Source organism: Spermophilus citellus (assembly GCF_964194105.1).
Source record: "Spermophilus citellus genome assembly, chromosome: 1".
Taxonomy (NCBI): domain Eukaryota; kingdom Metazoa; phylum Chordata; class Mammalia; order Rodentia; family Sciuridae; genus Spermophilus; species Spermophilus citellus.
The window spans coordinates 237816647-237842096 of NC_138182.1; the positions used below are offsets into that span (position 1 = coordinate 237816647).

Below are 25450 nucleotides of genomic sequence, written 5' to 3' on the forward strand. Positions count from 1 at the left end.
ATCAATGAAGCAGAAGATGACAGCTTTAAAGTTTAAAAAAAAGTCTAAAAGTTTAAGCAGGAGACAATAGTTTTAAAGTTTAAAAAATTGGTAAGAAGCTTTTGAATATAATGATAAGATAAATATCTCTCTAAAGTAATATTTTACATTATTTAAAAATTGTGAAATTAAGGTAACAACTTCATATAACAGAAATTTGCTCCAAAAGCTTATTAATTTTCTAATAGGGAAAATGGGTGATCATCTTGTAGTTAGACCTGCCTTTTAGAAGTTTTCTGGCAAATTCCTCCTATATACTGCAAGTACATTCGATACTCTTTCTCTGGGGTCTGGAACCCTAAGTACATCTGTATGCTCTCTCATCCACTATTGGTATCTCACAAATATCTCAAACTCAAGATCTCCAACACCAAACTACGAGTGCCTCCCCAACAAAAACCAAACGGAAAATCAAACCAGGCCCTCCTTTCAACTTTCCTTATCTGAGTAATGAACATCCCTAATGACCTAGGCAATCAAGCCAAAAACCTGAAATTCAGTTTTTTCTTCTCATTCACCCAAAATTCGATTCATCATCAAATTCTGCCAAATTGACCACTGAATTTTTTTTTGTTTCTATTTCTCCATATTCCTACTACTATCACTGTTGTAACAAGCCAATTCAGTCTCAGGTTTGAACTCCTACATAACTTCCAAATAGAGAACCTTCCACTCATGGCTTCCTCTAAAACATTTTCTAGAGAGTAGACCACAGAGCTCTTCTGTGAAATCTGAATACATCTTTCTCTTGCCTTCAATAACTTTCCCTTACATTTTTTTAAATATATATTTTTTAGTTGTGGATGGACACAATACCTTTATCTTATTACTTACTTATTTATATGTGGTGCTGATGATGAAACCCAGGGCCTTATGCATACTAGGTGAGCACTCTACCACTGAGGCACAACCCTGGCTCCAGCTTTTCCTTACATTTTAAAATCAAAACCTCTAAGGGTAGTTTAGTCATTCCTGCCTGATCTGGCTCCTGTTAAGCTCTCTCTGACCTTGTCTAACCTCACTGCTACTCAGCTTTGCCAGCTCTTTTCCACTTTCTGCTTCCAGGTTTTCACAGGGGCTTTCCATCTACTGAGAATTCTACTGCCTGAATTTACCTCGTTAGTTGTATTTACAATAAAAACAAAACTATATGTAGGTATGGTCCTGATTCTAGATGTTGTCTAAGGAGGCTTTCAGAGATACAAAATTTTATCTAATAACACGAAATAAGAGATTTATTATTAGGTTAATTAAGAATAGGGGTTTTGAAAGCCACAATAAAACGAAATTAGACCATAAAAAAGGTTTGCTCTTCAGTGCCTCAAAGAAAATGTGAACTTAGGTATTAAGCTAGGAAAAAAAAAAAATATCGTAGAAAGTACCTAGCAAAAAGCAACAGTTTTTCCAAAGACACTGGCCCAAACTAAGAACAGGCTAGGGCTGATGTACATGTACTGGAAACTCAATAGGCAGAGAAGGTAATGGAACCGACAGGGGTAAAACTTAAGACAACATGTATATGATGTCCCCACGTTATTTAGGCAAGAAAAGCATTTCCTACTAAAATATAGAATCCTCTACTGTATCACATGATACCTTAAACCAGTCAGAAGCGATGAAGCAAGGAACATCTAGGTTAGCAGCAGGTACACCTATACATTCCTCTCATTCACGCGGCCGTCACCAAAATTATTTCTCTATTAACCTACAAGCCTTTTCACCTTGTGCAGCCACACAAGCCTACCAGCTCCAGCTAAGTGGTGACCAGAAATAGAGGCACTTTAAAAAAGCAAAAAATATTATGCTCAAAATAGTGTAATAGGAAAAATGTAGACACATCACCTTGTTGCTATTGTTTTCATAACTGTGAAGTCATTAAGGAACTAGATAATAATTTGAGAAAAGTGATTCATATTTCTCCATAGGTACATCCAGTAACAGAAAAAGACAAATATTTTTATAAGAAATGAAATGGATCAACTGCAGAACCTTCGTGGAGACATTCTTGGTCAGTATTAATGTAGGATGGTAAAACCCTCTAATTACTGTTGTTAAATGTTTTGAAATGTATTTGATTTTTTGAAAAGTGATGATAAATGTTTTAATATAAAATGTATTTGAAATTGAGAAAATTTTTGACACTTTGAATGATCCTATTGTTACTGAATATAAAAAGATATCATTTGCAAAATAAATGTACAGATGGGGGGGAAATGAAATGGATCTCTTGAGAGAAAAAAAAGTAACTGATCAGTGGGAGATGGGTATAAAGTCTAATGGCAAGCAGAACAGCCTTCTGTTTTACTGTACATACCTCACTCTGCTTTCTCTTAGCGAAGGAGCACATCACAAGTTCATATGTATGGTCTATATTCAGTGACAGAGGTAAGTAAAGGAGCTGGAACCTTGTAACAAGGTCCAAATAGGACATGGGAAAGTACGTGAAGGAACAACTTGGTAGGGAGTCCCAAAGTTACTTTTCAGCAGCTCAAAAGCCCCCTAAGGCCCAGTGTGGTAGCACAGGCCTATAATCCCAGTGGCTCAACAGGTTTACTGAAAGCCAGCCTCAGCCAAGTGGTGAGGCACTAAGCAATTTAGTGAGACCCTGTCTCAAAATGGGGATGGGGGGATGTGGTTCAATGGCTAAGTGGTTCTTTAGTTCAATTGCTGGTCTCCACCCCACCCCCTAAGAAAAAAGGCCCCCTAGGTTTTCTTCTCCCATATTTGCATAATAAAGACATATAAAAGATCTTCCTGTTATTTGTTGCTGTGTGGTTGAGTAAAAATGTCCTTCCTACTCACATGTTGGTCCACCTTTACTTCAAAACTTAAGTATTTAGAAGTTTATATATGTAACTCATAAGCTCAAGAAATGTTTACTTCTATGTTATGTTGAATGTTTCTCTCTTGACTTGAGTGGTGGCTACACAGGTGTATCTGTTTCCATATGGGACTTATAGAAGTTAAAAAATTATTTCTCTATTCTATTACTACTTCTTCTAGTACTGGGAGGATTCCCCCAAACCAAAAATTCAGGGCAACAGGAAGAAGAATAAAAATCAATTATAGATTTAAAAGATACAGATGGCTATAAGGCAGTATTAAACATCAAGTAACTAGAAACTTTAAATATAAATAAGAAAGTTCAGAACTCTGAGTGAAAAGTTAGGTACAACAAAGAGGTGCACATACAATCTCTTTCCCTGTAAATTCTACACAATTTCCTCACTCTCTCACAGTGTCTCCCCTTACCTCTCTCCACCACCTAGTCTTCAGCTATCAAAACACTGGCAATCAGAAGACCATGAGATACCCTGGTCTTGTTTCCCTCCATCACCTGTGATTATCTTCTATTTCTTGGTCATTCCTGTTGAAGTTCCTATCTCACACCACTGAAGCCCTCACCAACAATTACTGCCAAATGGTTCTGATAGGAAGATGTTACAAGTTCCCAGTTACTCCAGAAGTAAAAGATGGTTTTTTGAAATTCCACATAAAATTATGTTACTACATACATTTTAATTTGTGCTGTAAATAAATGGCAGTGAGTTCTATCCTTGTCATTTGTTAGATGGGAAAAAGACAGCCTGAAATTTTTACCTGAAATAATCAATGGGAAAAATGTATTCTGTATTTTAAAAAATCCTTCTGAAACACAATATTTTGTTTGTTTATTTATTTACTTGGTACCGGGGATTGAACCCAGGGGTGCAAATTACACAACCAAAAATTACACAACCATTGAGCCACATCCTCAGCCCATTTTTACTTTTGAGACATTTTTACATTTTCTAAGTTGCTGAAGCTGGCCTAGAACTAGAGATCCTCCTGCCTCAGCCCCCTGATCTGCTGGGATTACAGGCATATGTAATTGTGCCCCAGACTGAAATAAAATCACTTGAAATTACAGCCTGTATATTCCTGGAAGCTGTAATTTAAATAAACGTCAATAGATGGTAGAGATAAGAATTGTAATAAATGGTAGAGAAATACAGAAATCTAAAGAGGAGTAAGCTTTTTTGCCTACATTACCCCCAGAACAGGGGTTGAATCCAGCAGTGCTCTATCACTGAGCTATAGCCCCAGCCCTTTTACTTTGAGACAGGGTCTCCTGCCAAGTTGCCAAGGCTGGGCTCAAACTTGCTATTCTCCTGCCTCAGGCTCCCTAGTCACTGGGATTACAGACATGGACCACCACACCAGCCAAGAAGGGTAAGCTTCTATAGCTATATTAATTTAGATTCTTATTTGGAGCCGATTTTTTTTTTTTTTTTTTTTGTACCAGGGATTGAATCCAGGGACACTCAAACATTGAGCCACACCCCCAGCCCTTTTTATTTGGAGACAAGGACTCACTAAAGTGCTAAGGCTGACTTTGGACTTGCAATTCTTTTGCTTCGGCCTCTTGAATTGCTTGGATTACAGGCATGTGCCACCAAACCTGGCATAGCTGCTCAAATCTTGAAGCAGTAAAATACAGAAATCATAACACAAAAATTACACAAAAAACTTCAATTACCTTTTCAATTTTTAAACTGAAAATATCAAACAATGGTAAAATGTGAACTAGCTACTATTTTAGAAAGAGATTACGTGCTGTCAAAATCTGAAATGAACATTGAATATCACTGGGTATAATTACAGCTCCACATATAAATTATTATTAATACAATTACAGTTTTTTAGCTTAGTCTAAATTAAATGCTATATATAAAAACCAAAAATGGATAAATTTACTGAATAACTCTCTTTCATTTGGAAATTTTAAGATCAAGATAAATACTTTGTTATATAGATTTTCCCTGACTTCAAATAGCCAGCTATGTTGTTCCTGAACATCTTTAATAAGAGGATATGATTTAAGTAATAAGGAATGGGGGGGCACGGAGAGGGTTTTTACCTTTCACTTTTTATGCTTTGGTATTATTTGAATTTGTTCCCAATAAACATTACTTTTAGTAATTAAATAAAAAATAAGTTAGGTGCAGTGGTACACACCTGTAATCCCAGCAACTCAGGAGACAGAGGCAGGAGGACTGCAAATTCAATGCCAGCCTCAGCAACTTAGTGAGACCCTGTCTCAATAAAAACTAAACAGGGCTTGGGATGTAGTTCAGTGGTATTGCACTCTGGCTTCTATCACTAGTAATGGAGAAAAAAATTGGAATTGTAGGAGCTGGGAGAATATAACAAAGAAAAGAAATATATCATTAAAAAATAGTTTTTAAGCTGAAATAAAAAAAATCACTTTCTTTTACAAAGAAACAAACAAAAGATTTAAAATAAATTTACATTTTCTGCTGAAATTACAAATAAGGGCAAAGCTGTAAGTTAGGGAGAGAACAGCATAACAATGTTTTGAAAATACTCTGGAGTCAGAGATGGTCAGTGTTTCCAATTTCTAATGCACCTGAAAACCATCGCTCAGCTTCTGTTTTTCTCTGAATATCTTAATGTAGTGGCTCTCAACAACTGGTCCTCAGACTAGCAACATCAAACAACTTGTTAAACTGCAATCTCACATGCCCACTCTACACCTACCAAAACAGGAACTCTGGAAGGGGCCAGGATGCGGCAAGTAGTAAACTATGCTTTAACAAGGCTTAAGGGTGATGTTGAGAGCCAATGTCTTCAGGTACAGTGGACAACAAAACACCCACCTTCTTATAATTATTTCCATTTCACCATATAAACTAAAATTATCACTTAGTTTAGGCACTTCTAGATTCAGACTGATTTCATATGAATGGTATTAACTTTTAATAACAAAAAATAAAAATTGGACAAAAGAAGAACAACAATCATTTAAGATATGCTTAAGAAGAAATTTTGTAAGTGCCTATTTGTCATTCAGATCACTATTAGTAAATGTGGGCACTTACTATATGCTTAACATACCACAGAGTACTACATAAGTATAAATTATGCTAACAGAGAAAAAGATTACATTAAGTGAATGACTTCAATTACCATCTACATTAAAGATTCTCAATTGGGGCTAATGTTCCTGGGAACTCTTTATTATCTTCTACAAAGCCTTATTTTTCCCCACTTACCTGTCTCTCAAAATCATGGTCTAAGTGGTTGTGGTTACTGTAAAGCGTGTATCATTTCCTATCAGTATACTGGATGATGGCACTACTAGCCTTTACCAAATATACCTATATCCTGAACTTCTGCTTGCTAGACATTTCCACTTAGCCATTTAATATGAACCTAATCTATCTAAAACTCAACTAATTATCTTGTTGCACCTGTATCTTAAATGCCCTTGTTTCCTTAGCTCAGTGAAAGCAGCAAAAAATAGCCTAAGCCAAATGTCTAACAGCTTTGGCTTTTCCCTCATCCACCACTCCTCAATAATTGCCAAGGCAGATTATTTCACATCCAAAGTTCTCCATCTATCTATCCATCCTTGCTGCCATTATATTGATCTAGGCCTCTAGCACCTTCACCCCGGATTAATGATTTAGATTCTGTCTTCACTGTTTAAAATGCTCAATGGCTCCCAGTTGACCTCAGAATAAAATATTAAAATAGCCTGTATCATTTGACCTCTCTCCCCCACAGATCTTATCCTCCATTCATTCAACTCTAACTGTATTGAATTTTAGTTCCTTAAAAGCACCATTCTTCCTCTTTCTTTACTTCAGACCCAGTGTTATCTAGCTTTCTTTACTCACCTAATTTCTATTTATTCTTCATGATCCAGTTTTTTGGGAGTTTTTTTTGTTTGTTTTGGTACCAGAGATTGAACTCGGGGAACTTGACCACTGAGCCACATCTCCAGCCCTATTTTGTATTTTATTTGGCGCCTCACTTTTGCTGAGGCTGGCTTTGACCTTGCATTCCCTCTGTCTCAGCCTCCCAAGCCACTGGGATTACAGGTGTGTGACACTGCATCTAGCTAATGATCCAGTTTTGTTGATGCTTTTTTCAAAAAGCCATCTCTAATCTTCACATATTAAATCTAATAACATTCTTCAAGTACAATACTTACCATATTATACAATAACTATGCACATTTCCTTTTTTAAAAAAAAATAGCTTTTTAAATTGTCAATAGACTTTTATTTTATTTATTTATAAGTGGTGCTGAGAATCGAGTCCAGTGCCTCACACATGCTAGGCAGGTGCTCTACCACTGAGTCACCACCCCAGACCACTATGCACATTCTCTAGATTTCAAGCTCTACCAGGAATAGAAACCATGTTGTTTTTTTCATAATTATAATCCTAGCGCCTAGGCAGCAATATAGTATGAAATTAAAAACATCAGCTATAGTCAGACCTAAAGAGTATCATAAACTGTGAAAGCCTGGAACAATTACTTAAACTCTCTCTGCCTATTGTTTCCTTACCTGCAATATGGACAGTATAACCTTCTAAGATTGTTTATAGCGTAAACACAGTATGTGAAGTAGTTAACATAGTGCTTGGTGCACAGAAATGTCAGCTACTAACATTACTTTGTACAGTATCTATCAAAGAAAATATCTGCTAAATAAATACACTATTCACAATGATTAAAATCATATATTTTAATAACACTAAACTCATATAATTCATGATATTTCCAAAGAAAGCATATAATTCTATAAAGAGTTCGGTTTTACTTTTTAATTTTCTTTTTTAAATATTTATTCTTAGTTGTAGTTGGACACAATATCTTTATTTTATTTATTTTATTTTTATGTGGTGCTGAGGATCGAACCCAGGGCCTCGCATGTGCTAGGCGACCGCTCTACCACTGAGCCACAATCCCAGCCCCCAGAGTTCAGTTTTATTAATGTCCATGTGACACTGTCATTTTCTTATAGCCAAAATTTATCTGAGTTATAAAGAAGAATGTTCAAAGAGAATGACCTGTGCCTCACTTTCAGGAACAATTTGTTTATGAAGTTGAATCTGCTCTAAAGCAGGGCTTTCCGGAGAATTGGGGGAGGTATTACAAACTGAGGCACTTACATTATACCTTGCTGACTGATAAAAGCTATAATATTCAAGTCTATTTTCCTCTGAGTTTTCTGGTGCCTTTAGTTTTTGTTTAAATTGAACAACTTTGTAGATCAAAAAAATGATTAAAACACAAGCTAAGATAAAAAAAGTTAGCAGAATGTCAAAAGCTTCATTCAACTTCTCAACTTCTTGGGTACAAATTAGAGATGTCTTTCCTGACACTGAAGCAGTATCAATCCGTAGAGCACTGTTTTGTTCCAAGTTCAAGTTAACAGAAGAAGTAAGTTGTATTTGCACAGGCAGCACTGCAGTGGTCTCTAAAGGATTAGCAAAGGTATTTTCTTGAAAAAATCTATTGGCAGGTGAAGTACGAATTCGATCCCAGAAAGTAACGCTCTCAGTCTCAATGTTTTCCAAATGTTTCCCATTTGTGGATACTTTATGCCAGGCCATCATTAATGCAGTGGTCTTGTGATGAACATGAAGAGGTTTTACAGCCCAAAGTCTGGATACATTTGTTGAAGACGGAATGCAATTTGTAATGTCAGTCCATTTAATGTAACGCAATGCTCTGCCACGCATGGATGGGGGATTCTGACAATAGATGTTTAGGGTAATGGAGGAAGATGCTAGCCAGTCTCGAAGGCCCAAAAGTGTGCAGTTACATTCCCAAGGATTAGAATTTGCCTGAAGATGAGTCAGTGAAGACAATGGCATAAAGACCCTTGGATGTATGTCTGTAAGATTATTAAATGACAGATTAAGGATCTTCAAAGACGCTCCCATGTTTTCAAATGTATCATTATCAATGCTGATTAATCTGTTTCTATCTAACTTAAGATAAATTAAATTCTTTAACAAGCTAAATGTGCCAGAATTTAAATTTTGTAAATAATTATGACTTAAGATCAAATATTTAAGATTATTAATTCCATTAAACCCATCCCTAGCAACATTTTTAATGCTTGAATTTTTCAGGAGGAGATACTCCAAGTTGTTAAGTCCTTTAAATGCAAAGGGCTGTATTGCTTCAATAGGGTTATGAGACAAAGAAAGTCTTTTAAGACTCTTAAGTATTTCAAAAGCATTTGATGGTACTTTCGTTAAATTATTACTTTCTAGATATAAACAATCAAGGTTTCCAAGATGTTGAAAGCCTGAATCTGATATCCTCACTATTTTATTGTTTGATAAGTGAAGTATCCGCAGAGCAGCCATCCCAACAAAGATAGCACTCCCCAGGACAGTGAGGTGATTCCTCTGTAGATTTAAATACTGAACTGAAATAAGATCATTAAACACTCCTCTAGGAACAAAAGATACTTGATTAGACTGTAAATGTAAACTACGAAGATTTGAAAGTCCCTTAAATATTCCTGGATCTAAGTGTTTTATTAAATTATTATTTAGATATAGAAAACAAAGACTTCCCAATTGAACAAAGGCTTTTGGATACACATACAGAATGCTAGAATTATCCAAATACAATGCTACAAGAGAATGAAGTCCTGTTAATTCACTTTCTCTTATATGAGATATATTATTTCCAGTCAGATACAGAAAAGCTGTACTTTCAGGAAAATTCTTAGGAATACTTGAAAGGCCTAAGTTATGACAGTTTATTTGTCTCCCAGTGCAGAGCCGACAAACAGATGAACATCCAAGTATCTCTTTACAAAATAATAATACAAGATAACAAGTAACAAGCAGAAATAGTTGTGGGCAAGGCAGAGAAAACTGTAATCCACACATAGCCCTGTTCTTGATTTTTCTGTTCATATCAGAATTGGCTATAAAAAGAGAAGGTGAAACTGTAAATCATCAGAATTCTTAAAATAAAAGTTTTGTAATACTAAAACTTTTGTACTCTAATTAGGATCAACCACCAATATATCATACCTTATTATGGGTGACAATGTAAAATCATAAATGTTTAGAATATGTTCTAGAATAATTAACACCTCCAAGCCATTAACCTACTTTTTGACAAAATGATAATTCAAGTTTAATGAACTGTAAAATGTTTGCTGAGTTAATGTAAAATATTACAACTGATCCTAACAAAGATGACAAATGATGTAGAGAAGACAGTCTTGAATACATGTCCCTTTATCAAATTTAAAGTCCAACAGCAAATAAATTATAATGAAAATACATTATAGAACAAGCTCTTTAAAGTACAATTTTTCACAAACTAAATTATCTTTCATTCAGCTAAAGGCTATATTTAAATAAATAAATATTTATATTTAAATAAAAATATTTATATTTAAGTAAATCTTACCAAGAACAGGAAATTCACGTTATTAACACTCAGCCGAGTCAAGTACCGGTTCTTTTTAAATATGAAGAGCGACATTTCTAAACTCCATTTCTTTCTGTGCCATTGCTGACCTCCAGCCCTCCACTTTTTTTAAAAAAGTCACAGTTTGCTCAGGAAACACCACTCTTAACATTGGTTCCTCTATAGTCAGTGTGTAAAACAGAGGTTGCCATGGATACAGGAAACTGAGAGACAGGAAGTAATTTTATCTGTGTTTCAAAAGTATTGTTGAAAGGAAATCTCAGGAACTTATTTTTCAGAATGCATTTAGAGTTTTTCTAATGTAAACACGTAAAATCCTCCCATAATTTAAAAATAAGAATTTTTTTAAAAAGGGGTGATTTGCCAAACTTTAGATATTCAGATTCTAAACATCAATAGGCTCTAGCTATCAACAACAGATAATCATTAGTGGAAAAAACAAGTTGAAGTAAGAAGTAAATGAGGTAATGATTCTTAGAATTTTTTTTATATATGTAAAATATTTTTATACTATTATTTATTTGTTTCAATTCGTTATACACGTACACATTTTTTAATATTCAGAATACATACTGAAGATTTCAATTTTATGCCCTAATCCTTTAAAATCAACAGGTAAAACCAAAAATTTAGAATAGTGAGTACGAATGCTGTTACATTATATCTGTGCTCTTTTTCTAATTTTTCAAAAACATTTTTGTGTGCAAAAAAACCACTCTGCCAATTAGTACCTTAATATATTAAGGCATATGCAATGGGTTCCAAGAGGGATACCAAATTACTGACATAGGTTATATTCACAAGACAAGACACAGTGTGAAAGAGTGAAGGACTTCACCTTACATATATCTAAATTAGTATGAATCTTTTAGAACAAAATACATCTAATGTAACTTCTAAGGTTAAGATTTATACCCCTGAGCAGGGTGCAGTGCTGCACGTCTATACTCCCAGCTACTCTGAAGGCTGAGTCAGGAGTCTCTCAAGTTCAAGGCAAGACTGGGCAACTTAGCAAGATCCTGTATCAAAATAAAGATCAAAATAAGACTGGGGATATATGTAGCTCAGTGATAGAGCACCCCTGAAGTCAATCTCTAGTACCATTAAAAAAAAAAGTATATATTTACAGAACTGAATAGAAATTGTTTATATATGATTTAATTATAAATTTTTTAAAAAGCTGGTTGTTTAGGTTTTCTAATTCTGACTTTTATGAATATTACTAATATTCTTCAAGATGGGGGTGTAGTTTAATGGGAGATCCTTTGATTAGCATGCACAACAGCAGAAAAAAACAAAACAAAATACTGTCACAGTACACTTAAAATATCAGTGTAGCTCTCTTGATATTAAAACAGCTTCATTTCACAACCAGATATTTAAATCTTTAGATGAGTTATTTTCATATTAAATATTTGATACAATACCCAGGGATCTACCTTTCTGTAACTACAAAAATATCAGAGATACACACTGGATGACAGATCTTAATCAAAATCATTTACAATTCTCACAACTATCCTTTGTGGCTGGCTATTGTTACTGTTATTTTATTAACAAAGAAACTATAAAACACTGGATGCAGCAGTAAACACCTGTAATACCATTTACTTAAGAGGACGAAGCAAGAGGATTATCATTTATCAAGACCTTGTCTCAAAATAAAAATAAAAAAATTAAAAAGGGCTGGGGATGTAGATTAGTGGGAGAGTATCCCAGGATTTAATTCCGAGTACCACTCTCCCCGCCCCCCGCCCCGCCATACTCTCCCCTAAAAGAAAAATGAAAACAACACAACCAGTAACAGAAAAGATATGAATTAGAGGCAGGGGCTACGTTTCTCAAGTCCATTTTGTTTAGTATTTCAGTAAAATACAAAGTAGAATAAAGAAAGCATTGTCCATAGATTTTTAATTGCATCACATACCTTGAAGAGGGAAAATATCAGAGAAAAGGTCCATTAAAATAAAAATAAAATGTAAAGGAGGAAAACCACAAAATACTAAGATCAGAATAATAATTCCATCTTCTACTACAGAAGTTTCCAAAGCAGACAAAAAACACTCAGATCTTTGTGTGTGTGTATGTATGTATGTGTATATGTGTGTGTGTGTGTGTGTGTGTGTGTGTGTGTGTATATATATATATATATACATATAAATATGTAATATATACCACATGTAATTTTTAGATAATTTATTAAAGGAAAAGACAGAATAAAATAAATCTTGCATTTCTCAGATTCAAAAAATGAAAAAAACTGAAGTGACTGCAACACAGTAACTGTGTCTAAGTAGTACACAATAACTTTCAGATTGATTTATTAAAAATTTCAACATCTAGCAAAACAAAGTTTATCTCTTCCTTCATCTAGGAGTTCATCTGCTCTCAGAGACAAGTGATCATGACTAAAGAAGACCAGAAATCAACAGAGAAAAATGAAGGCATTTGAGACCTCCTCATTTTCCTTGCTATGATCATAGTGGCAAAACTGGCCAATTAAATTTTAGATTAGTACTCAAGTTTACTGATTTCCTCTCACACTTATTGGAAGGTAGATTTCCCTGAGCTTTGATTGTGTATTATTATTCCACAGCAATCCACAGTCTTATGAGTTTTAAATTCTTTAACATGTTTTGTTAAATCTTCATATGATTTCCACTGTGTGATAAAACTCTCCAATCTCAATTTGATATTTTGATTTTGCTCTGTAATTAGCAAATCAAAATGGTTTCCCATAACCCTTTTTATTCCTACCAATATAAATACACTACACTCACCTGCCTAAACAGGTTTTCCTCTATTTACATCCACGAAATCAACCCATTGAATTGTTTTGCTCTCATGCCTGTTACTAAACTATCTTTTACAGACTTTTGTCTTCAGTCTCATGCTTCAGGTATCAATACACATTTATTTCTTTTCCATTTAGATTCTGCCCTTATAAGAAAGAGATTGAATAATAAAAAAGAACTATCCTATTATCATCTTTTAAATATATATCATCTACTTGTATATAGATACACAGCATCTGCTATGGTATGGATAAATACCCTCCCCAAAGGGCCCTGGGTTAACAAATTAGTCCCCAGTTTAATGCTATTGAGAGGTGGGATCTAGTGGGAGGTCTTAAGTCACTGGAGGCATGTCATTGGAGGGGACTATGGTATGCTGGTCACTTCTCTCTTTTGCTTCAGATCATGAGGTGAGGGTTTCTAACACTATGGGTTCCCACCTGTGCTATTATCCACCATCATCTAAGTTTTGCTGACAGAGTTTGTAATTTCAGATCTGAACTATACTAGAATTGCCCTTTCCTGCATGTACTTTCCATTTTAATGGTTCTTATTAATGCCTATATTACCAATTTCCAGTTTATCACGATCCTTACAGTTTTAAATAAGAGAAAAAGAGACGGTGACAGAGAAAAGGATGGGGAGGGAAGTGGAGGAACAAAAAAGGAAATGTTAACAAATTTAAGAGATGACTTAGTAAGTCCATGACAGAGTAAATCTCTAGAAACTATGGATAACCTCTGTGAAACTGATTATTTTCTTGTCTCAAAAGACAGTATGATGAAATGAATAAAGCCATATGAATGAAGGTCATGTTGAATAAAGGGAATAGCATATTGAAGTAAAGAGAAAAGATCTGGGAATCCGTCAGCATTTTGAGGATGACCCTTCTCTAAAAAATAGCTATTGCTAAAGAGAAGCCCTACAATGATATGGGCTGCTGCTCAATAGACCATGAACTTCCTGTTAGCAAAGTGTCTAAATGGGAGCTGAATGAACATCCAGAGATAATGTGAAAGGAAAATTCATCATCAAGTAAAAGTTAATCTAAATAACACCTAAGACAACACTGAATGTCTAATAGCTAGTGCTAAAAAGCATCTAATAAAAATTTGCCAGAAGTATTTATAAACAACTACAAAGCCTTCCAGGGCTCCAAACAATAACATCTATCAGGCTTGAGAGTGATCAGATTTGCAACTGTGGGAAAAGAATTCTACAAACATGCCTTTTTGTAACTGGAAATTGGTAACAAATTCTTAGAACCCATTCTGCTAACTTTTTCATACCTGGCTTATCTTGTATCTATACAACTTGGATCTGCTAAAGAAGCAATCATTTATCTCTGTTATTTTGGCAGGCAAAAAAAAAAAAAAAAAAAAAAAAAAAAAAGCATCAAACAGCCTTTTTCATTCCAAAGCCAGTAACCAATAATCAATCCCTGATACATATCACAAATTTCTACTGTGTATTATAAAACAGCCTCCTACACATTCAGAAAAATTCCACATATAAAATCCTACAACTCTCAACCTGAAAAAGGAATATACAGTCAGAAAGAGTTAGTGGAGCAGAGAAATCAAATAAGGAGAATATAAGATTGATTCCTTTTGCTACTGCTGGATCAGACATAGGTTAATTTAACAACTAAGTTGTTCTGTGGCTTGAAAAGAGTTCTCAATATTTTTCAGGTATATTTGGTTCTTTGGTCTGTGGGTTCTGTATTCATAGATTCAACCAACCACAGATTATAAAAACATCCCGAAAAAAAATTTTCAGAAAATTCTGCTAAGCAAAAATTTTTTTGAATATGACACACACTAAGCACCATGCTGAATTCACAGGAATGAAATGATGTGTAGGCACTCTGCTATAGCCCCCCACCATTTCACAGGCCCTCAATTTCTCTCCAGCACTTGCTATTTGTGCATGATTTGCCTTATGACCATTTATGTACTATATAGTCAGGGTATGATGTTTGCATTTGTACCAAACATGTTAAGACTTTTTTACATTGTCATTATTTCTTAAACAATATAGCATAACAACTATTTATAGAGCATTTACATTATATTCATCATCATAAATAACCTGGAAATGACTTAAAGTACACAAGAGGATGTATATAGGTCACATGCAAATATTACACTATTTTATATAGGTTTAGGACTTGAGCATCTATGGATTTTGGTATCTGGGGGACTATTGGTACCAATTCCCCAGGGATACCGAGATGAGTATATTATCTCTGTAATTCTTATAGCAGCCCATGAGGTAGGGTATAATTATTACACCTGTTTCATAGATCCAAGCATTGTTACAATAAACAATTCCAAATTATTTGTTTTTAATCAAATCCCTAAGGACAAAATTCCACACATAACAGAAAATAATAAAAAACTGCAATATTAGCTGATTTTGAGAGGATCTAAAAGATAATCTTTTAGATTATCTATTAAAAGGCACTGCTTTTAGATGTGAGGAAAGCACTGAGAATGTACCCCAAATTTATAAGCATTTTCTAAGTAGTGAGGACAGTAGACTGAAGACATAAATAAAGCAACAGAATTGTTTTAAGATGCTAGAGTACACTGAGTAATAATTGATCCTAAAGGTGAAGTGAAATGTGTCCTTAATGCACAGCACAATGATCCAGCATATTACAGCAACTAAAAAATACTGATGTTTGGTATATTCGAATGTTGGGGTTGATATTAGAATAGGAAGCAGGTAGTATTGTAGTTCTGCTGTGTATTTCAAAGGTATAGAAAATTAAAACCAAAATGAACTGCAAAAGAATTACATTTAACATTATAACTACCCTGATAAATACAGCACGAAAGCAATTAAAGTAAGGTCCACAGAGATCTGAAAGTTGCCACTCATCCTTTAATACCACTGGCATAAATCTTTTGAATCCTTTCTTAATAATAAGGTAAAATTTCCTTTTTTGTCTCTGCCACCAAACCTCTCTGCTTTCTTCTCTTCTTTACCCATGAAAATGGGACAGAGGTAAACTGAAATACTTGGACCTAAAATGTCTAGAATTTAGATTTGCAAAGATAGTTTTTCAGAGTGCAGTATTAGTCTTTTGGCTTTTCCAAGTATCAATATACAGCATCCTTACAAATATAATCCTTAAATGGAAACTTTACACAAAATGACCACAGGAGGAAAACAGTGCATCTGTGTCTGCACATGAAGTGATTTCACTGAAAAATTCGGTCAGAACAGAGAAACCTGTAACAGACCACAAATTCCACTCCTACAGAATAACAGATTATTCCCTACCTTTATAACTGCTACATCCAGGAGAGGAATTCTATTTGCCAGGACATATACAGAGTATTTCAGTGTCCCTATGAAAATGACACTGCCATGCAACAGAGCCAGTCTAATACTGCAGAAAGAACACTGGGTACTACTTTAAGTAAACAAGCTTCCTTTGGAAGAATCCATCAATATATAAAACAAATAGAAAATGCATGCATTTTCCTTCTTACAGTACAAAATGATATAGTAATACCAATAGCTACTGTAACATTAATAAAAGCAACTAAATCCATTGAGTTTTTAATATGAATTATATAAAAGCAATAAACATGAAAGAATGTAACCTCTATGAATTGTTAGTATGAATTATCAATACCAATTGAAATCCTATAAAAGATGTATTATTATTATCCTCATAGTATAGTCAAAGAAACAGATATAACGCTCATTCAGAATCATAGCTGAAAAAAGAAGGAAGATTTAAACTTAAGAACAGTAGGATTTTTAACACTGAGGAATATACTTATGATTTCATGGCACCCAAAACAATCAATAAATAAACAATAATCTATCAACTAATAATTAAAAGCCTCTGTGTCAAGTAAACTTCCCAAAGATGAGTAATAATATAGCAGAACCACTTAAAAGATGTTTCTACCACCTTGAGTGCTAAGGTTTGGTTATGGTGTGTCTCCCCCAAAGGTTCATATGTGGGACACCTGGTCTTCGTAGGGTGATGCTAAACAGTGGTAAAAGTTTTAAAGAGGTGTGATCTAATGTGATCATTAGGATGCTGCCCTTGGAAAAGATTAACATAGTTCTTAAGGAACCCTGGTTAATTCCCATGAGAACAAGTTGTTATAAATAAAAAAGAGTAAACCTGGGGGTGGGGTGGGGCTGTAGCTCAGTGGCAGAATGCTTGCCTAGCAATTGTGAGGCACTGGTTTCAATCCTTAGCACCACATAAAAATAAACAAAATAAAGCATGCTGTCCATCTATAATTACAACAACAACAACAACAACAAAGAGTAAACCTGGCCCCTGAATCTTTCTGGCTTCTTATCTCATCACGTGGTCTTTTTGGCACATGCTTCCACAACTGTGATGACATCTGCCACAAGGTCCTCACCAGAGGCCAAACAGATGTGGGTGCCAGATCTTGGAATTTCTGCCTATAAAACTGTAAGCTAAACAAACCTCTATTCATTATGAAATCCCTATTCTTTGGTATTTTGTTATACTGACAGAAAATGAACTAAGACAAGGAAATACTACTTCATACCCACTACTATAGTTACAATAAAAAATAAGAATTGGCCACAGAATGGAGAAAATGAAACCTTCACAGATTGCTAGTGGGACTATAAAATGACCCGTTGAAAAACAATCTGGAAATTCTTCAAAAGATTATAAACACAATCATCATCAATACCCAAGAGAAATTAAAACCACATATCTATACACACATACACACACACAAAAAAATCTTGTGTACAAATGTTCATATAGCATTATTAATACCTGCCCTAAAACAGAAACAGCTCAAATGTCCATCATTTGATGAATGGTTAAACAAAATGTGATATATCTATCCAAAAGAACATTACTTAGCAATAAAAGAAAACAATGATACATGCTACAATATGGATAAACCTTGAAAACATTATGCTCAAAGAAGCCAGTCTTAAGAGACCACTATCATATGATCCCATTCATATGAAATGTCCAGAATAGGCATATCTATATAAACAGAAAGTAAATTAGAGGTTGCCAGGGGCTGGAGAAAATAAGTAAATGAAAAGTAACTGCTAACGGGTACATGATTTCTTTTTGGAGTGAAGAATAAATTGTGGCAATGATTGGGCAACTGTAGTATACTAAAAAAACTGGATTAACTTTAAGTGGATGAATTTACCGAATAAAATGTTACTAAGACTTCTGGGTGTGTCTGTCCATGTGTATGAAAAAGACATACAAAAATATAAGAGCTAATTTTTACAGTAGAAAAAGTACTAAAATCTTGAGACTAAGGATTTACACATAAAATATTACAACAGACTCACTGTTTCAAAAGGTGAAAATAAAATTCTAGCATATTAAATACTCACTTAGGAGAGGTCATAATAATATAAAATTCGCATAAAACATGTTCATAATTAACTATAAATTATACCAAAATGCTATTCTTTGGAAACTAACTTTTACTTTGATTCTACTAACCTAATGTGTTCAAAATTATAAATACAAAATGACTTTGAAAATCCTTAAATTATAGTGCATTTCCTAAATGCTGATAATACATGTTATTTTTAAGATATATGAGAATTATAGAGGAAAACGAGTATCCAATCTAAGCAAGCTTGGTAGATCTGCTACCCATAAGATTATGATGCAGTTCCTCCTGAAAGCAAGCCATCAGATATAAACATCCAGCTGTTTTTTTGCAAATCCTTTTTGAATTATTCAACTACATTATGTTAAATATTGGTGACTTCCTTGAATCTAGAAGAGTTCTTAGAGCAGTTGGTCTCAAAAAGAACACTTTCATTTGAAATTCTTAGAACTCGATTATATGAAACTGTTTTGAAGTTGAAGGATGATTTGCCATTTTAGAGAGCAATTTTTTTAAAAAAGTTTGAGTATTATCATTCTCTTCTATAAGTATTAGCTTTTGTTTAATTTATGCCTTTTAAGGAATATTGTTTGGAAAACATTAAACAAAGGCATATATAAATAAAAATCTGTATATTACTTTCATATGAAAATTAGCTGAAGAAAAGATTATTCCCTCTATGTATAAATAAAAGACCTAAACAATGGAGAGAAATTTGGAAATTATTCCAACAAAAAAAATACTGGAAGCTTCACTGAACAATTAAAAACAAAAGATGGTATCATGCTCAGAAAGTGACAAAGAAGTTGTAACAAGAATAGTGTTCACATAAACATATATCTCAAGTAGTATTCTCATGAAATATGTAAAACAAACATCCTTTTATCAAATTAGATATATTTTTATACTTCCTAATCTGTGCCATTTCTAGCCTCTTCTTAATAATCTCAATACTTTATTTATGCTAGACAAAACTCTTTATTAACTTTAGGGATTTTTCCTTTTCATTACTTTATTTAACAAACCTTTACAGAGCACTAATTACTGCCAAGGACTGAATTCTGTAACATTTCAATACAAAAAGCCTGAATAATTCTCAAGTTGCTATTTTTTTCTTCCAAGAAAAACAGTAATGAATTAAAATAGAGATCACTTAAATTTGTTTCCAAAAATTATATCAAACCACTGAATTTCACAGGGAGGCAAGCTTTTGTTTTGTGTATGCTCACCTGGGATGCAATATCAACTGGTAGTTAAAAGCACAAGTCTGGGAATTAAGATGTCCCAGTTCAGATTTGGCCTGTGCTTGCTAGATCTCTTACCTTGGAAATGTTACTTAACATTTTTAAGCACTTGTTTGTTTTTGTTAAAAAGGAGATAATCAGCTGAGCTCAGTGGTACCTGCCCATAATCCAAGCTACTTGGGAGTTTGAGGCAGAAGACTGCCAAATTTGAGGCCAATCTCAGCAACTGAGCAAAGCAATGTATCAAAATAAAATATAAGTAGGGAGGATGGGAAGGGCAGCAGAATAGAATAGACAATATAATTGATGTATGTACATTCCATGTATGTATTATATATCAAAATGCATTCTACTGTCATGTATGACTAAAACAAATTAAATAAAAATTAAAAAAAAGAAAAAATATAAAAAGGGCTGCGTATATCGGTTGGGAATAAAGCAATCTCTAGTACCACAAAAACAAAACACCACAAAGACAATAAATATTCTTATTTATATGTCCAAATCAACACACTTTGTATTTGCTTTATACAATTGAGAATTTTTACCATGTCTGTAAGTATAGCACAATGACCTCATCTACTTAAGGAGAAAAAAAAAACAACTTGTAAACTTCTCTAGATATTACAAATTAAAAGCCAACAAAATTATTTAATAATACTTTTGAATTACCATACTCTATAAACTGCTTTATAAAGTGACTTTGAAGTACTAGATGTTTAATACAACTCTGTAAAAAGAGGACCTAAAATAAGACTAATTAAATCTGGTCATTAATAAAAAATAGAAATTCATACAAGGATGAAATGAACTGGAAAATAAATATAACCAACTTAACCTAGAGCCCACATTGCTCAAAAACACATGTTCCAGCTGATATTGGTGGCACACGCCTGTAATCCCATGAAACGAGGAAGCTGAGGTAGGAGGATCACAAGTTCCAGGCCAGCCTCACACAATTTAGCAAGGCCCCAAGCAACTTAGTCAGACCCTGTCTCAAAATAAAACAATAAAAATGGCTGGGAATGTGGCTCAGTGGTTAAACTCCTACCCCTCACCCCCTTCAATCCCCAGTATCCAAAAAAAAAAAAAAAAAAAAAAAAAAACCCAAAACAAGAACAAAAAAACGTGTTCCATTTTATCCTTTCTAGATCAGTACTTTCCACATCATTATCTGCTGATAAAATTATCATCTACATTCATAAAAACAACACTGCCCAGCAACACAAGGCACTACTGATGGCCGAAAATTTGAGTTTACATTTGATGTTTAAAAAAAAAAAAAAAATTTTAAGAAAACATTTTCTTACCTATTATCAGATGGCAGAAGAGAAAGCAAAGCCAAAGCTGAAAGCTTTCTTCTTTCAGGCTGGGTAATGTTGTCCATTCGATCAACCCACATTTCAATCATGTTTCCTAAAAGCTGGTCCATCTGAAAAAAGAAAAGAAAAAAAAAAGGCACATCTCAAAATATTTGAAATTCTATTTACTCATGGATAAGTACTGTTAAAGGCTAAAACTTCCTAAATCTTAGTTAAAGTTAAATTATAGCAAACCACAGAACTGCAATATCTGATTTTGGGGTATGCCTTAACCTGGAAAGGAATAATTTAGCAAAACCAGAAATTGACTCTAATAAATCCTGAGAGCTAAAGATATTTATTAAAAATCTGTATGTGGCCAATGAGTGACTTTAATAATTTAATAAATCACCAATAAATACATACTTCCTAGGACACTAAAAAGTACACATATTTATCAAAATTATCAACTGGTACTTATTCAGTTGGATGATTATTATTAACATTCTATAATTTGCCAGACTGATTTGCTACTACTTTCAGAGGAAAGGACAAGCAGGTTGTAAGCTAAATTGCAGAATTTCAAAGGAAAACAAACAATATATCCTAGGACAGTTATTCTCTAAATGAAAACAACATAATGTAGAATCATGTGGTAATTAATTTTATGTGATGAATCAGCTAGGCTAAGTTGCTCATTTATTTGGTCCAAGGCTAAACTAGCTTTTGCTGAAAAGGTATTCTGTAGATGTCATTAAGGTTTACAATGAGGTGACTTACAATGAAGAGACCATACTAGATAATGTGGGTGGGCTTCAGCCAATTAGTTGAAAGCCTTGAGAGTAAAAATGTAGTTATTTACAAAAAAAAAAAAAAAAAAAAAAAAAATCTGCCTCAAGAATGCAACATAGAAATCCTGCTTCAGTTTCTATTTATCAGATTTGTCAGCCCCTGCAATTATAAATGTCTTTTTTAAGTTTTTTTTTAAGTTTTACTTAAGTTTTTAAAGTTTTATTTATTTATATGTGGTGCTGAGAATCAAACCCAGTGCCTCACACATGCAGGGCAAGTGCTCTAGCACTGAGCCACAACCCCAGCCCAAACCACCTCCCACATTGAAACAATTAATTAGACTTACAAAGTAACATGTAATCAAGTGCGCTATCATGTAGATTTAAAGAGGATCCCAGCAGGGTTTCCTTATATGTTTTTCCACTTTTAGCACCTTTAAAAATGTATATTTAATACCAGAATCTCTACCTCATGGCTTTGATCTCATAAAATGAACCTTATAGTCTCATTCTTTTGTATTTTAGTGTTCTTAACATTTTTTCCAAGAAATGCTTCAACAAAATATTTATAATAATCAAGAAAACACATATTAGTATATACCATTATTAATATTTAGTGTAAACTGTGTGCAGTGTACCCTGAAAGGCCACAGTGAATTAAAAAAAAATTTTAAATTATTTTTTCAACTGTCAGATACTTCAAGAACTAGTAGCCTCAAGAATTGTAACACTAAAGTCCTCTCTGTGATAACTTCACATCTAAGTAGAAGAGAAAATTAAGGTGCAAGTATCCAATTTGATTTCAAGGTCTGCAATATGCATCCTATCCAATATGGACACATATTCCATTAATCATAAAAGAATATAAACTGTTTTAACTATATAACTATGTAATATTATCTCTATCCAATTAAAAAAACTAATGAAAAAATCTTTACTATCTATTCATAACAACAAAGGCTGAGTGGAATTCCTAATTTGATTAGTTTAATTCTAGCAAAAACTATATATACTGTAAAATTTATATTTCCTTATATTTCCTGAAATTAGTTATATTTGTTTCAGTGATAAACCAAAATATTTCATAAACTGTCTCAATGCTAGAAATATCAAATGCACTCTATCCTCTACATCTTTATCCTGGTAGTTGGTTTCAGTTAAGATATTGTTTAATAAATCTTAACTAAAAAAGGCCATTTTTCATAATATTTAGGACAGAAACTTTCTCAATCCATGGTATTAAAACAAGTTTGTTGAAAGAATGAAACAGACAATATATACATATATGCAAAACAGTTCTGTTTCAGATTATTTAACAGTAAAAGAAGACTGTAACCATAAACAACTGAAAGTTCTAAGGCTAAGCAAAACAAAATCACCTATTTTGAGCAAAATCAAAATGTAAAAGTTTAAATTGCAATTTACTAAATTTTTTCTTTCTTTTACCCCAAATAACAGGTAAAAATATTCGAAAGATAGAAATGTAAACATTTAAATGCTTCAAAAGAACTTTATTATAAAGACTCATTATTTCATCAACTATTTCCAGTTTATATTTGGATAAATGTTTGCATAAAATTCTTACCTCTTGATTAAATTTATGTGCCATCTCATTAAGAAGTGAAGAAAAAAAACTAGTATTTTGTAGTAGGACCCGGCCCATAACTCCAAGATATGTGGACATCACTACAGGATACCTCTGTACAATTAAAATACAGCAAATGAAAAATTGTGTTAAGCTATAAGTACAATTATTAACAATCACTGATATGGTAACAGTCAATAGGAATATAAAAAAAAATTCTCCTTCATATTGCTTCTCTTTAGAATGAACTGCCAACATTGACTGAGTTCACACAAAATTACCAGATATACATAATACCTGGAAAATATTTATATATATTTATATGGATTATATATATTATGCATATATTGAGGTATAGTAAAAAGAAAGACTATTTATCAATGGTATACCTGTAGTTTCATACACTCAGTCCATAACAATACTAGCACTATCCCCCCCCCCCATATTCTCAATAGTAAGGTACTAGAATTAAGTCACTAAGTTTTACTCTACTTCAAATCATTGTGCGTGAATACACATATACATGAATGAAAGAGATGTCAAAAGATGTCTATGTGGGAAAGTTTGAAAAATTAAAGGTGCACAACTTATCCTGAAAATGCACTTAATTTAATATGATCTAAATAAGAAAAGCTTTCCTTTTACATTTATCAGTGAGGAAGAAATGATTTTCCAATGAAGGAGAAAAATGAAAACTAGAACCATGGAGTCCAATTACTATCCTTAGAAGATTGAGAAAAATCTTACCTCCCCTTCTATAATACCCCTGAAAACACTGGGTAAAATTGGTTGAAACATTTGTGGACCTAATACTGGGTTCACTTTAAGGGCATTTTCCACAACCTAAAAATCAGAAAGGCACACTGGTAAATTCAATGCTGCAAGTCATTTGCTTCATTTAAAACACAGAAAAGAAAAAGTACTACATTGAATATCATATACATAATTTGAGAAAACATGTAAGTACATGAGGTATGCTATATCCTGGCATTAGATACACTTTTACAAAATGATCTATTAAAAACTGCAATTCAATTTAAAAAGGTATATAATAGACACATCTAAAAATCTTGCACAGAATTATATTTGATAATATCACACTGTGATAAAGTAGGCAGCATGCTGTTAAGATAATTCTTACCCTTCCATTTTAAACAAATAATCCTTAGAAAATGTTGCACTAATACAGGCAGAAAGGCATTTAAAAACCATCAGTTTTTTTTTTTTTTAAGAGAGAGTGAGAGAGGAGAAAGAGAGAGAGAATTTTTAATATTTATTTTTTAGTTCTCGGTGGACACAACATCTTTGTTGGTATGTGGTGCTGAGGATCGAACCCGGGCCGCACGCATGCCAGGCGAGCGCGCTACCACTTGAGCCACATCCCCAGCCCTAAAAACCATCAGTTTTTAATGGCGAAAGGCAAAGTTTAACATCAATTCTCACAGTCCAGAAATAAATCTACATTAAAGTTTATCCATAAGCTGAAGGGGTAGGTTGTATATATACTACATATTTATTAAATTAGAAATCAATTTTTTTCTTTTAAATATTATTAGTTGTATAGCCTTTTCATATAAATACATGAAATTAAATTATTTTCATAGTGAGATATTCCCTCTGTAACGAAAATGGGTAGGTATCAAATTCAGTAGTGGGGTACAATTTTTTTTTCTGTTTGTTGCTTTTATTTTTATTTTTTTCAGAGTAAGGAAGACAGGGGTCAGGAAGCAGCAATGAGGACCAAGAAGGACTTCTACCCTATCCTTCCAGCCCAACTTATGCGGTGGGAATGAAAACAGACAAGGACTGAGAAGTACTACCCTCAGAGCAGAGCCAGGTTTCCTTTGTGACTTCCAGCAGAGCTTTTCAAGATCACTACTACCCTGCATAACTATTGCATGCACTAAAGAGGTTTTAGCCCCTCCAGTGTCCCTGCTCATTAAGTGATAACAGTGTGCTCCAAATACTATACAGTCAAAAACATGACCAGCATTTCCAAACATTCCCAAGGTAAGCAAGTAGCACAAGTGGTTGACAATATGCT

At 33.6% G+C, this 25450-nt stretch overlaps 1 protein-coding gene across 7 annotated transcripts in view; it reads right to left on the bottom strand.

The window, feature by feature from the left end:
- The window catches only part of IPO11 (importin 11), a 218473-nt gene that overhangs the window by 46523 nt on the left and 146500 nt on the right, over positions 1-25450 (bottom strand). For 6 of the 7 annotated variants that reach the window (XM_081293441.1, XM_081293442.1, XM_081293444.1 and 3 more), the window contains 3 exons: positions 24154-24249; positions 23407-23520; positions 21040-21161 (listed from right to left, as the gene is read on the bottom strand). In XM_081293441.1, the coding sequence (XP_081149567.1) occupies positions 21040-21161; positions 23407-23520; positions 24154-24249 (332 nt within the window). Of the gene's footprint in view, positions 1-8526; positions 8736-21039; positions 21162-23406; positions 23521-24153; positions 24250-25450 lie in introns of those variants that run through there. The other variant, XM_081293445.1, reaches the window with a different exon arrangement.